The sequence below is a fragment of the Cervus elaphus genome, chromosome 21 (genome assembly GCF_910594005.1).
Source record: "Cervus elaphus chromosome 21, mCerEla1.1, whole genome shotgun sequence".
In the NCBI taxonomy this organism is placed as follows: domain Eukaryota; kingdom Metazoa; phylum Chordata; class Mammalia; order Artiodactyla; family Cervidae; genus Cervus; species Cervus elaphus.
Window position 1 is genome coordinate 65,626,976 of NC_057835.1, and position 15,333 is coordinate 65,642,308.

Here is a 15,333-nt window from a genome sequence, read left to right on the forward strand (position 1 = left end):
GCTCAGGCTCCCGGCTGTTCTATATGGAGCGCGCCCCGCGCTGCGCGAGGTTCCAGCCCTCGGGTGTTCCACAAAAGCGCGGAGCGAAAAGCTGCGCCTGCTCTCTGTGCCTTCCCCGTCAGAGCGGTCCAGGCAGCCAGGGGCTTGGTGGGCGCTCTCTCCCCAGGTGTGGCGCGCCCACTCCCTTCCGCGGACCCAGTCTCAGTTTCCGCTGGCGCCAGTCGGGTGCGCGCGCCTTCCGCCCTACGCGTCCCCAGCCCCCGCCCGCGCCGGTCGGGTGCCTGCGCCCTGTGTCTCACCGCGACCTTCCCCTCCCCCCTGCCTCCTGCCTCCGGCGGGGCTGGGCCGGTCCACAGCCTGCGAGCTCTTCTTTGGACTTTCTCGGTCTCTTTGTTCTGCGAACGGCCGGCAGTGTGTTCGGGCCGGTTAATGTACTCTCTCTCTTTTGGTCTCCCACAGTTCAAGTTGGCACCTCACAGAAGCTCCCTCCGATTGTCCTCCGGGCACTCAGGCCCGGAACCTACCCCAAGCAATGCCGCCCAAGACTCCCTTCCCGGGACGAATCTCCGTCCTCAGCTCTTTTGTCTCACTTTTTATCTTTTATATTTTGTCCTACCTCCTTTCAAAGACAATGGGCTGCTTTTCTGGGCGCCTGATGACCTCAGCTAGCGATCAGAAGTTGTTCTGTGAAGTTTGCTCTGCGTTCAGTTATTCTTTCGATGAATTTGTAGGAGAGAAAGTGGTCTCCCCGTCCTACTCCTCCGCCATCTTGGCTCCTCCCCCCTAATTTTTTTCTTTTGTATATAGCTGTCCAGTTTTTTAAGCACCATTTATTGAAGAGATTGTCTTTCCCCCATTGTATAGCCTTGTCTCTTTTGTCATAGATTAATTGTCCACAGAACTGTGGATTTATTTCTGGGCTCCCTATTCTGTTCCATTGGTCTATATGTCTGGTTTTTTTTTTTTTTTTTTTTTTTTTTGAAGGATCAAAAAGCGATCTCGCTATGAATGCTTGGCCGCCACAAACCAGTTATCCCTGTGGTAACTTTTCTGAGACCTCTTGCTTAAAATGCTGAAGGTCAGAAGGATCGTGAGGCCCTGCTTTCATGGTCTGTATTTGTATTAAAAATCAGGATCAAGCGAGCTTTACCCTTCTGCCCCACGGGCGGTTTCTGTCCTCTCTGAGCTCACCTTCGGACGCCTTTGTTACAGTTTGCCGGGTGTACCGCCCCCGTCAAACTCCCCATCGGGGCCCTGTCCCTGCAGAGGGCTGCACCTGGCCAGCATGCGGCCGGGTGCTAGGCTCCAGAAGTGGGAGACTCTCAGGGCTTGCAGTAGCATCCTGCTTTAATTAATATAGCTTTATAGTATGGTTTGAAATCAGGGAACATAATACCTCCTGCTTTGTTGTTCTTTCTTAAGATTGCTTTGGATATTTGGGGTCTTTTGTGGTTTTATATAAACTGTGTGTATGTGTGTGTGTGTGTGTGTATGTGTGTGCATGCGTGCTCAGTCACCCAGTCATGTCCGGCTCTTTGCTACCCCATGGTCTGTAGCTAGCCTCCTCCGTCCGTGGAGTTTCCCAGGTAAGCATACTGGAGCTGGTTGCCATTTCCTACTCCAGGGGATCTTCCCTCCCCAGGGATCAAACTTACATCTTCTGCATTGGCATACAAATTATAGAATTATTCTAGTTCTGGGGAAAATGCCATGAGTGTTTTGCTAGGGATTGTATTGAATCTTTAGAATAATTTGTAGAATGTACTTTTTAACAATAATAATTCTTCCCATCCACAAGCATGGTGTATCTTTCTATTTATTTGTTCATCTTTAATTTCTTTCATCAGTATCTTATAGTTTTTAGACTACAGGTCTTTCACCTCCTTAGTTAAATTTATTCTTGTGTATTTTATTCTTTTTGATGCAGTCATAAATGTGATTGTTTTCTTAATTTTTCTTTCTGGTGGTTTGTTATTAGAGTGTAGAAATGCAACATATTTCTGTATATTAATTTTATATCCTACAACTTTACCAAATTCATTTGTTTTAATAATTTTTGGTAGTCTTTGTACTCAGTCATGTCTGACTCTTTGTGACCCCATGGACTGCAGCTTACCAGGCTCTTCTATCCATGGAACTTTCCAGACAAGAATACTAGAATGGGTTGCCATTTCCTATCCAGGTTTGGTAGTCTATAGGGTTTTCTATATATAGTTTCATGTCATCTGCAAATAGTGACTCTTTTACTTTTTTTCCAGTTTGAATGTCTTTTGTTTTTTTCTTGTCTGATTGCTGTGGCTAGGAGTTTGAACATCATGTTGAATAAAAGTGGTTAAGAGTGGATATCCTTCTCTTGTTCCTGATCTTAGAGGAAAATTTTTCAGTTTTTCACCACCGACTATGATGTTAGCTGTGCGTTTGTCACCTGGCCTTTATTATGTTAACATATGTTCCTTCTCTGCCCACTTTGTTGACAACTTTTTTAATCATAAATGGATGTTGAATTTTGTCAAATGCTTTTTCTGTATCTATTGAGATGATCATATGATTTTTATTAATTTTTTAACATGGTGTATTACATTGATTTCTCGATATTGAACCATCCTTGCATCTCTGGGATAAATCCCACTTGATCTGATTTATTATTCTTTTAATGTGTTGTTGAATTCAGACATTATGTTTTTATTTATTTATTTATTTTTGGCTGCACTGGGTCTTTGTTGCTGCATGCGGTCTTTCTGTGTTTGCTGTGAGTAGGGTTACTGTTCACTGAGATGTGCAGACTTCTCATATGGTGGTTTCTCTTGTTGCAGGGCACAGGCTCTAGGTATGCAGGCTTCGGTAGCTATAACATGTGAGTTTAGTAGTTGTCGCATATGGGCGCTAGGGTGCAGGCTCAGTAGTTGTGGGGCACAGGCTTAGCTGCTCTGCGAAATGTGGAATCCTGTCAGACCAGGGATCAAACTTAGGTCCTCTGCATTGGAAGGTGGATTTCTATCCATTGTATCACCATGGAAGTCCCAGCCATCATATTTTATTGGATCTGTTTGCATCTTTTATTATCAGGTATATTGGTCTGTAATTATCTATCTTTCATTCTTTTTGGTTTTGGTATCAGGGTTATGCTAGATATTCCTCTTCAATTTTCTGAAACAGTTTGAGAAGGATAGGTGTTAACTTTTTAAAAAATGTTTGGTAGAATTCGCCTGTGAAGGCTTCTGATCTTGCACTTTTGTTTTTTGGGAGTTTTTTTTTTTTTTTAAATCACTGTAATTTGTCTGTTAAGATTTTCTATTTCTTCATTATTGAGTCTTAGAAGATTTTTTGTTTTTAGGGATTTATCCATCTCTTCTAGATTGTCCAGTTGCTGACAAATAATTGTTCATACTAGTCTCTTATGATTCTATTTCTGTGATATTGGTTGTAACTTCTCTTTTCTGATTTTATTTATTTGGAACCTCTTATTTCTTGATGAGTTTGGATAAAGGTTTATCAGTTTTATCTTTTCAAAGAAATGGCTCTTCATTACTCTTCTATTTTAGTCTCTATTTCATGTATTTCTGCTTTGATATTTATTATTTTCTTCCTTGTCCTAACTTTGGGCTTCGTGTTTCTACTGTGGTGCACAGTAGGTGAGGTTGGAGCACTGCCTTTGTGAGAGAAACCCCTGAGTTTTCCTCCTCTGCAGTTGGTGACCTGTGAGTGTACTGGACTGTGTGACTTTTCACCTGTCATGCTGGCTCACAGATTACACTGTTGTTGGAACTGCTCTTAGCACCCTGCCCCCCAGCTTAACTGTTGGTTTGCCACCAATTGGCCCTGGTGTTTCTCCTGCGTTCTCTCCAGGCCACCTGTGTGAATCCACCAAAGTCAGGTCCCAGGATTGCAGTAGTCGTGTACCAGGACCCTCTGTGGTAGCCGTGGAGGCAGCTCAGGTTCTGACCTGGCCCAGTCTCTGTGTGTACGTGTCCACAAAGCCCACAGCTGCTGAAACTAGCCCCGTCCGAGCTGTGTGAGTGCTCATCCATTCAGACATTCCGCAGGCACTGAGTTCACAGCACTGACAGTGAGGGTGTATGTGAATCTGCAGCTCCTATAGCCATGAGAAGAGATTTCAGCTCTTCTGTTTTAGTTGCATGGCCCCTGGGGCTCAGCTGTGATTTCAGCCCCACCTCTGCACATGTTCCTCTGAAGGCTGGCCCAGAGCACATCTGCCCTGCCCAGGTAGGCAGGGGCAGAGGTGGTGATGGGCGGGCATGCGAGCCTGCTCTGGGAGGTGCCCCTCCTAGTATCCATGGAGACAGGGTGCATGGGGAAGGGGACTGAAATGGCAGTCCCCATCCGGTGGGTCACTCAGCAGTGGTGCCCTGCTTCTTTGGCGGCCCAGGCTTCTTCCACGAACATTCCCAATTGTGGAGCTCCTTACTCCCATCCTTGCGGACTGTCTCTTCACAGCCAACAACTGTCTCCTCCCTGTGTCCACTCTCCAAACCCCACGTTCCAGCACCCAGCCCCTCTCCACATCCACAGACACACAGCTCAGGCTGGAGCATGCAGGGCTGCAGAGGGAACATCCGTGTAGGTCTTAATCTGGCCGACCTGTCACAGACCAGTTCTGTGCTTTCCTTCGAGCTCCTTTCCAGAAGTTACCCCTCTGTCCCAGCTGATCTGCCCACTGGTGAGGGGGCTTCCCTGAGTGCAGGAGCCTCTTCTGTCCTTCAGCTCCCCACCAGGGGTACAGGTACCATTCTGTTTCTCTTTTTCTTTTTTACTTTCTTAAGTCCTACCCAGTCGTGTGAGGATTTTTCCTGTCCTTTTAGGTGTCCAAGGTCCTCTGAGAATTGCTCCATTTGTAGATGTGTTCTTGATGTACTTGTGGGGAGAGGTGAGCTCCACGTCCTTCTATTGTGTCATCTTGACTCCATCCCCCTCTCAATCATGTTCTGTGGAAACCTTGTTGGTTTTCATGCCTGTGTGGCCTCCTACAGAATTCTGAACTTAGCAACCTGTTCAGTTGCTAAGTCATGTCTGACTCTTTGCAGCCTCATGGTCTGCAGCACGCCAGGCTTCCCTGTTCACTATCTCCCGGAGTTTGCTCAGACTCATGTCCATTGAGCTGATGATGCCATCCAACCGTCTCATCCTCCATTGGGAGCACAGGGTCTTAGCCACTAGACCACCAGGGAAGTCCCCTGTGTGTGATTATTTTTAACCTGTTTTATAACTGTGAAAGTACTGAGACTGATTGAATTTTTTTTTTTTTGTCGTTTTTCCTCTTTCAGTAAGTTACTTAAGTTTTCTGATTCACTTTGGTAGTCTGTAAAATGTAGATTATAGCTGATATAGGTTTGTTGAGAGAATTAATGAAGTACTAGCAGACAAAGTGGCTTGCTTCAAACTTGAGACTCAGGGTTCTTACTCTCTCCTGTTCAAACAGAAGGTAGAGGCCGCGCTCCCTATAAGAGCTAGAGGTAACACTGCTGTAGTGATTAGACCATCATTGTCCTAACAGGTGATTTTCCGTGATACTTTCTTTTTCACTTGTCTTCTGACAGTGTCTCAGTCGTGAACAAGGTATTCACTGGGTCAAAAAAGAAAGACTTCCAACATTTCTGGAAAGTGATTGTTACTTTGAATACAGGTATTGTAATCTCATCAATATACATATATTTTAAATGATTTTTTTCAGCAAAAATCATTTTTCTTTACTTTCTTAATAAAATTGTATACCTTTAACCCCATTGGAGTTTGTATTTTGGTTACTATGTAGTATAACATAGAGCATTGGTAAAAATTGCTTAACATTTCCAAAGAGATTTCATAGAAACAGTACCTAATAAATGTATTTCAATTCTGCTTCTTTGATCATTATATTTACATTTTTTTTCTACTTCTATAAAGGTAATTATGTTCAGGGTGATAAAAAATGAATATGAATGTCATAAAAAAGACAGAATGTTCTAGCACAGGGCCAAGTTTTTCTTTTATGCTCCCTTACTTTTAAAGTTTAAGTTCCTAAACAGTCTGAAATTTTAATAAAATTTGACCCTTTCTTAGAACAACCATTTTCTAAAATACAATAAAACAGAATAATTATTAATTAATTAGTGATCCTATGAATAAGCCATTAATTTTAGAAGCTCCTAAAAGAATCATCCTGCAAAGCTAGGGGGGGAGATTGATTTGAATACATAAATAAATTTTTAGTTTTTATTCTGAATTCTACCATATTTGAAATTTATTTCAATTTGTATGATTTCTGAAATACAGGTTAGCCAAATTGATTTCACAAGTAAGATGGAGTGAATCGGGCATGAATATCATATTAGGTACAGAGTTTTCACCCTGGGTCCTAAAAAAACCACCCAGTCCACCACCTCCTCCTGTTGAAGACGATGATGTTATAATTATGAAAAAGTTCTACATTTCTCTGGGTGAGGTAAGTCTTGAGTGTTTCTTTGTGACTTGGCACTTTGGTGAGACTTGTCTTTTTAGAGACATGATGTTCATTTGAATAAGAAAATGTTTTCAAATGCTTCCAAAGTAGATTTAGCAGAAATTCTTTTGGATTTATGCTGTCTTATTTGCCCACACTCTTTCACCTGAAATGTAATTAGAATTATTATTGTCATGTGTACAAAGGAAAATGGAAAGTTGAAGAGTATGCCCACTGTCACATGGGAAGTAAGGCTTTCATTGTTCATTCCAATTTTTTCATTATTTAGAATCTATAATATTTGTACAAAGCAATGATAAATTGGATCTTCTCCTCCCTATTGTCAAGATTATTCTTTAGTAATAAAATGCATTACTGTTTAACTATTACCAAGTATAAATTTGCCCTCTATAATTAGAGATTGTTGGGTAATATAAGTATATATGAAGAAATCTAACCCAGAATCAAATGTCCTTTTGGAGAACCATAGTATAGTGAAAATTGTTGTTAGATCTTTGGCTTTATCAGGGAGGGAATCTTTTCCTTCTACCCTTGTAGGTTCTTTGGCTGGTCTAATAAAAAAAATTGATATAAGTTACGGGCAAAAAAAAAAAAGAAAGGTAATTTAGTTGTGTACAGGAGCCCTTTAAGAATATGAGACCTGAAACAAGTTGGGCAGTTGAGCTATCCTGAGCCTGGGAATGGGATAAGGGCCTGGGGCTTCAGAGGGGAACAGGGTAAGTCACAGGACTATAAGACCAGATGTTTGCTAATTAGATGTTTGCCTGCCGTAGAGGTAGGTAGTCATTCACATAAAAGTTATCTCTGGTACTGGCTCTCTCCGAGCCTGGCCCTATAACTGAATTCTTTTAGGTAGTTAAAGGAGAGGTGAATGTTTTTCTTGACTCTGCTGGGTCAAGGTCTCCTTCAGCTCACAATAATCCAGGTCATGGCATATTTCGGGGTCACTTACCCTGCTTCTCTTTACCTTCTAATTATCAGATCTTCTCTCTGGGAACACGTTTCCAATATACAATTCTTTACAAAACCAGGAACTGCAAATATGTTACCCATGTGTTGCTATTGTCCTAGTTTCTATTCATGACAGATATTGCTAATCAATCATGGCAATTTTCCTGCTGAGCTAGGACTTGGCTCTAAACTCTTTTCAACACAGCCTTCTAGGCAGGCACTTCCAATTGATCAAAGATGTCATTCAAGAGGAAAACATCTCTGTTGGAATGGATATCTTTACCCTATCTTTTTGAACATTTCTTTTTCATGTGTAAGCTCCTATATAATTTTGTAGTTTGACAGTTCTATCAGCAATATTTGGCAAAAATGTTAAAAAAAAATGTATGCCAGTCCCATTATTTCCTCTGAATAATGCTCAGGGATGCACTAAAGTCACATTTTTCTTTTCTCTTATATTTATTTTTCAGTATTTATTTTTTCTCTTAACATATGTGTTCTAATAATGTTAGGGATGTCAAAAACATGTACTAATGGTAGAAGTCCATAAACATACAAAGGAAAGAATCAATCTAGGGGAATAAGTTCTGATTCCTTACATGTAAATTGAATCAAATATAAGAAAATAAAAATTAAAGCTATTTTACTTTTACTATTTTCTGTAATGGAAAAAAACTCATTTCTGTCAACTTATGTAATATCTGAATTATATATTTCTTTTTAATAACCTTTGAACTTGAGTGTTCAATTTTGGGGGCCGTTAAATCATTAAACCATGACTATAGATAGGTATTAATCCTTATGATAATTAGTAATATTTTTTTGTCTTCAGTTATACCTTCTAAACACAAACAATTGACCCATCTTTTAAGAATATAAAGTAGAATAGTTAACTGTTATTATATTTGGCTGACTACTTCTTTCTCCTCTATCTTCTGCTCTCTTATCTTTCTGTGTAGTTGATTTAATGACTCTTGTGAAAGTGAAGGTGAAGTCGCCCAGTCGTGTCCGACTCTTTGCAACCCCATGGACTATAGCCTACCAGGCTCCTCCATCCATGGGATATTCTAGGCAAGAATACTGGAGTGGGTTGCCATTTCCTTCTCCAGGAGATCTTCCCAACCCAGGGATTGAACCCAGGTCTCCCGCGTTGCAGGGCAGACACTTTACCATCTGAGCCACCAGGGAAGTCTCAAATCAAGACATGACTCTTGTATGTTGGTCTTAGTTCCTTGATAGTTCCTTAATTATTTTGGTCTTCTCTCAGTGCTTAGGCTAGCACTTGGAACAGAGTAGTCATTTAATAAGTATTTTGAATGAATATACTTATTAGTAAATGATTTGGTTTTAGAGAAAGAAAAAGAAGAAACAAAAGGAAATGAGATTCAAAGCTACTATCTACCTTACTTCTAAAAGGGACAGTACCACACCATTGCACCTGCTGTTTCTGTCTCTTGCCTTTGGTCTTGTTGTGTGGCCTGACTTGCCCTGCTAATTCTCCTTAATAGTCAGGGAACAATTCTATTCCATTTGAGCCTTGCCTCCCCTGTAAGTGTTCCTTAGGCTAAGATGACATAGTTGGAGAAAGGAGAAGTGAAAGTAATGCTGGACACTCCCTTCTCTGCTTCTGTTGAACAAGTTGGATTATCCTAGAAAAGTAAGTGAGGACATTTCTAAGAGAAGTGGAAAGAAGAATCTTCCCAGGGCATCTGAGATAGAGTTTCTTAGGACTGGGGCTTTTGAAGCTACATGTCAAGTTGAGAATTGGATCAGCTGACTCAGGAGTACATAAAAGAAAGGAAAAACTGAAGACTCCATCCAGGGGCAGGTGAGTCAGAAATCATCCTTCTGGAAGCATCCCATCCAAGCAAAGTTTCGAAAACAGAATCTAAGGTAAAGGTGAAGTTGGACGTGGAGAGGTTTACAGTGCTCCTGAGAGTAAGTTTTCGTCATATTAAGGAGAAGTTGTTCAAAGCACTGAGCCTGGCCAGATGGAACCGGGGGCGTGAAATCATTGAGAAGGTTGTAAATGGGAGCAGCTGGCCAAAGATGCACCCAAAGACTGATGAGCTATGGAGACTGCCAAGTTAACTTAGATGGCGGGAATTTGTAGTGAGTCCAGGAAAGGGTTGCGTGCTTCTGGTGGAGGAGTGAAGAATTTGATGGTATTGGGCTTCTTTTTTTCCCTTTGATCATCTAATATGAAAATAATCTGAATTTCAATTTCCTTATCATTATTCTCAGCTAATGAATTTTTCTGTGTACAATATTCTTTTCTTTCACAGCATAATTTTTCCTTTACATATTGTACTATACAAATTGAGTATTGTCATAATGATTTATCCAGATTCATGATGGGAAGAATACTGCTAATCTTGGTTAAACAAATGTGCTCCTTTCTTCCTAGGCCTCCTATACTCAAACAAAAGATTGGTTTGCCTTAGCAAAACAATGTCAGCAAACAGCATCAACCTTTTCATTACCATCTTGTGTGTTCCACGACAAAATTGACTCACCAGTTGTTTCATCTGTTTCTGGTAAGCAGAAAAGGACAAGGATAAGATTGACCTCAGAACTCCTTTTTACATCTTTTGTTGTTGTTATTCTAAACTTACAATACAACACTTAGTGGATAGGGAAAAAAAAATGACATCTCCTGCAACTCCACTTTCTACTGTTTTTTAAGAGACAACCTGGTATAGTGAAAAGAAGAGGGGTTTAGAATCCAACTCTGATACTTATTAGTTTGTGACTTCTGCAAATTATTCCACTTCTGGTAGCCTTGCTTTTGTCATCTGTAAGATTAAACTAATGATGCATACATACTGAATATATAAAATGTTTACTGCTTGGTACCTGATAGACAGTCAATAAATGTTTGGTTTATCACTATTTCCTATTACAGTTTACAAATTCTTATTATTAAGAATTTGAAATAAAGTGGGTGCAACCTTTCTGTCCTCCCAAAAGTAAATAGTGATTTATGGAACTTGAGTTATCCTACTGTTTTTAAGTTCAGACTATTTTTCACCTTGAAAAGCAGATAAATTTCTACTGTGGGTGGGTGAACTTTGGTGGATGACAGAAACTTTTCATAAATGAAGGGGACCTTCCAGAAACGGTCCAGAAAGGACTTCCCTGATGGCTCAGATGGTAAAGTGTCTGCCTACAATGCGGGAGACCTGGGTTCGATCCCTGGGTCGGGGAGATCCTCTGGAGAAGGAAATGGCAACCCACTCCAGTACTCTTGAATAGAAAATCCCATGGACGGAGGAGCCTGGTAAGCTACAGTCCATGTGGTTGCAAAGAGTCGGACACGACTGAGCGACTTCACCTTACCTTAACTTACCTTACCTTACCTCCAGAAACGGTAGTAATTAACATGTGATATTGCTAGAGGGGAAAAAAAAAATCTAGCAATGTGATTCAGGAAGGGAATTCCACAATTCATTAAATTATTGCACAGTTCCTTTGATAAGTACCAGAAACCTCTGGGGGGTGATAAATCTGGAGTCTGTAGAATTGAACCTAAATCTAGGTAAAGAGGGAAATCATCTTTCTAACTGGAAATTACGGAATTTATAGATTTCTTACTGTTGCCTCCAAATGAAGTAGAGAACCAGAAACCTCTGGGGGGTGATAAATCTGGAGTCTGTAGAATTGAACCTAAATCTAGGTAAAGAGGGAAATCATCTTTCTAACTGGAAATTACGGAATTTATGGATTTCTTACTGTTGCCTCCTACTTCACTTGTTGTCTCCAAGTGAAGTAGAAAATTGGAGAGTGAAGTTAGGGAACAGAAAGAGAAAGGATACCAGGAAGGCAGTGAGCAGAAGTGCCTCCATGTTTGTGGGGTTGAGTGTATACCCACTATCCTTTCACAGGTCTACAAAAGTCTAATCTCAATTTTAAGGAAATTTATTATACATATTTTCGATTAAAATTATGAAACATTTTCAGTTTATTGAGATTTGAAATCTATTATTGAGAAAATTGAGGTTGGGACACATGAATCAGGGTTTTCCTGATCCATGGCTTTGCAAGCAGTAGATTTGCCATGTGAAATAAAGCACAGACATCAGATATTTCACTAAATAAAGACTAAAAAGAAAATAAGGGCTAGACTGTATCTTTAGAAAAAGTGTAAATGTAGTCCATTTGTATTTATAAGGCTTCACAAGGACTTTATGCAATTTTGTAATTTTAATGATAGGTTGTAAGTGTAATAGTAATTGAATTTTTCTGATAAAATAGTCAATTTTTTAAAATTGCTAATATGACTCCAATTCTGGTCTGTTAATCTATCATCTCATCATCTATGGTAGCTAATTTTATTTTACAATGCAACATAAAACATGAAAGTACACACAATCATTTGGTATACACATTCTAATTCTTTAATAGATTTGGCCTTTGTATATTGACCTTATCAGTCTGAAATATTACATTTCAAAAGTGTGTCATGTCTTTTTGAAGATCCTCTTTATTGAGGATAGCAAATATTTAGTTCATCTGCCACCAGTATCCTCTTCAAGTCCAAGGAAGACACGGCCAGTCCCTGTTGGCACTTTCTCTCAGTTCAGTTCAGTCACTCAGTCGTGTCCGACTCTTTGCAACCCCATGAACCACAGCATGCCAGGCCTCACTGTCCATCACCAACTCCCAGAGTTTACCCAAACTCATGTCCATTGAGTCGGTGATGCTATCCAACCATCTCATCCTCTGTCGTCCCCTTCTCCTCCTGTCCTCAATCTTTCCCAGCATCAGGGTCTTTGCAAATGAGTCAGCTCTTTGCGTGAGGTAGCCAAAGTATTGGAGTTTCAGCTTCAGCATCAGTCCTTCCAATGAACACCCAGGACTGATTTCCTTTAGGATGGACTGGTTGGATCTCCTTGCAGTCCAAGGGACTCTCAAGAGTCTTCTCCATCACCATAGTTCAAAAGCATCAATTCTTTGGCACTCAGCTTTCTTTATAGTCCAATTCTCACATCCATACATGACCACTGGAAAAACCATAGCCTTGACTAGACGGACCTTTGTTGACAAAGTAATGTCTCTGCTTTCTAATGTGCTGCCTAGGTTGGTCATAACTTTCCTTCCAAGGAATAAGCGTCTTTTAATTTCATGGCTGCAATCACCATCTGCAGTGATTTATAACATCTAGTTAACAATTAAAAGAAAACTTTTACATTCATACCTGATCTAATAGCCTTTTATGATTTAATACAGAGAGTTTTATCTTCGATGATGGAGTTCACCCCAGGACAAAAAAGAGCCTGTTAAAAACCACTAGATTAATCTCCGAATTTGAAGAAGATGGGTCTGTATCTCTACAGGACACTCCTTCTCAAGCTCTTCTGAGGATATACCTTGAAAAGCAACAGAATGTCGATAAAAGTCTGACACTGCACTTCTCAACATATGATGAGTTTTTAAGATCTTATGTCTCCTTTATTTTGAGAGTGGCAGTTCATCAAATTCTTGGAGCAACACTTAGAGAAAGCCCAGATTATGTAAATTTCAGAAACGTAACAGAAGTGGTATTTGATGACATTGGGGGGCCTACCTCTGGCAAGAATGTTTTGCTCAGTGAAATGCCAAGGGAAAAGTCGGAAGACGTGTTAGAACAAGCAATTCCAAAACCTGAGAGCGTTGGACTAGACAGCAGGGCTGATTGGTGTATTTCTCACAAAATGTATGACATTGGCAATAGAAAGGAGTTTGAAAGATTTAAGAAATTTTTAAAAGGTACCTTAGGGGAGAAATATTGGTGGCTATGGATGGATATTGAGAGGTTAAAAGTTCTTAAGAATCCTGGAAGACATCAAAGGTATTTCTATTTTTTTTTCAATAGTTTTAAAACCAAATTATAGAATATTAGTTTGGTTCATTTAAGCACAGACAGAAGGCCTGGAATAAATATATAAATGTAATTTATACTTTTAGAAGAATTAATAATAAGATTTATTTTATTATAATAAGACTGATTTATGTAAAAGATACCTTATGCCAGTGTAAGGGGCTGACTGTTCCTGGCAGCCTGCTCAGTTAACAAATTCTGTGGTCTTTAGTCAGAAGCCACTTAGACATATCTGAATGAGATATCTGCTGGATATGATGCTGGATGTTCTCGAGAGAGCCTCTTAGGTCTGACGGGGCATGGGTGTTTGTTTGGCTGCTCCATATGTGTTAGGTCACTGTAAGTCTTATGAACCTTGGAGGACCCTGCTTTACCTCCTTAACTTGTCTGTGTTCTCCTGATCTGCTCTGAACTCTGAAGTAGACTGCGATCCCCATTAAAGGTTTGACTGAGTAAATACTGGAGACTGGGTTATTCCAGTTACTTGGAAACATTCAGATCACAAAGCTCATTGTTATACATAGTTATAAGAGCAGGGGTTACCAAATGGTTGATTATGAAGCATGACCTAATTGATCCTGGGATGGAAGGCTGCTACCACTTTCCAAGACATGTTAGGGAAAGGATATACAGTCAACCTACATAGGTTCTTCAGAGTCAATACTTTATTAGTTCCTATTGTTGCTGTCATTAATTGCCACACACTCAGTGGCTTGAAGCAACATAAATTAATTTTCTTCCGATTAAAAGGTCAGAAGTCTAAATGGGTCTGCAGGCCTGCATTCTTTCTGGGCACTCTAGAGGAGAATCCATTTCCTTTCCTTTTCCTGCTTCTGAGGCCATCTGCTTTCCTTGGCTCAGGGCCCCTTCCTTTGTCTTCAGAGCCAGCGGAATGACGTCTTTTCTCCTCTCTGATCTTTGCTTCTGCCCTCCTATCTTTTCTCTATGACTGTTACCCTCCTGCCTCCTTCTTAGAAGGATTGTTAATGATTACATTAGCACCAGCTAGACAGCCCAGGATAATCTCCTCAAAACCCTAATCACCTCTGCACCGTCCCTTCTGTCATGTAAGATCACATTCTTAGGTTCTGGAGATGAGGGTGTGGACATCTTAGCAAGGCCATTGTTCAGCTGACCAAAGCTATCCTTCCCATTCCCATACCTGTGAGAACTATTTTTATCTTCACATTGGTACTCCTGTAACTCACTTTTGGTTCTTTGTTCAGTTGCTCAGTTGTGGTCCGACTCTTTGTGACCCCACTTTTGGTTCTAAGATAGTTAGTTCATTACTTGCCTGAAACATTTTGGAAGTGAAAATATTTGGCTAGTTGAATACTGTGTCAACATGTATGTGTGTGCCTATTTGTTTGTGTTTTATTTCAGACATATTGAGAAGATGAAAAAATGCTTTCTAGTGAGCAGTGGAGATTACTACCTTTCTGCACAAGTCTTATCAAAATTTAAACTACTAGATGGATCTCAGTGGAATGAAGAACACTTAAAAAAAATTCAGACTGAGGTTGTAAAACCCTTACTTCTTTATTGGTAAGAAAAATAATGAGAATCAAAAGTTATTTGCTTTCACTTTTCTTAAGCTAGTTACAGGTTATACTTTTTGTCTTAAGGATATATGACTTATGGGAATTTTAAATGACAAGATTGTCATATTATCTTCAGGCTTCTTTAAAGTACCTATCCTTTAGATAATGTTGGTGTTTGAGGGACTTGCAGTTCAGTTCTGTCGCTCAGTCGTGTCGACTCTTTGTGACCCGATGGACTGCAGCACTCCAGGCTTCCCTGTCCATCACCAACTCCTGGAGCTTACTCAGACTCATGTCCATCAAGTCGGTGATGCCATCCAACCATCTCATCCTCTGTCGTCCCCTTCTCCTCCTGCCTTCAATCTTTCCCAGCATAAGGGTCTTTTCCAATGAGTCGGTTCTTTGCATCAGGTGGCCAAAGTATTGGAGTTTCAGCTTCAGCATCAGTCCTGCCAATGAATATTCAGGACTGATTTCCTTTAGGATAGACTGGTTGGCTCTTCTTGCAGCCCAAGGGACTCTCA

General features: G+C 40.4%; 1 protein-coding gene across 1 annotated transcript in view; it reads left to right on the forward strand.

Annotated features, from left to right (window-relative positions):
- RGS22 (regulator of G protein signaling 22) overlaps positions 1 to 15,333 on the forward strand; it is a 144,737-nt gene that overhangs the window by 38,474 nt on the left and 90,930 nt on the right. Inside the window, exons 5-9 of the mRNA XM_043880463.1 lie at positions 5,556 to 5,641; positions 6,271 to 6,439; positions 9,816 to 9,945; positions 12,638 to 13,238; positions 14,652 to 14,813. Coding sequence (XP_043736398.1) covers positions 5,556 to 5,641; positions 6,271 to 6,439; positions 9,816 to 9,945; positions 12,638 to 13,238; positions 14,652 to 14,813 — 1,148 coding nt within the window. The remainder of the gene's footprint in view (positions 1 to 5,555; positions 5,642 to 6,270; positions 6,440 to 9,815; positions 9,946 to 12,637; positions 13,239 to 14,651; positions 14,814 to 15,333) is intronic.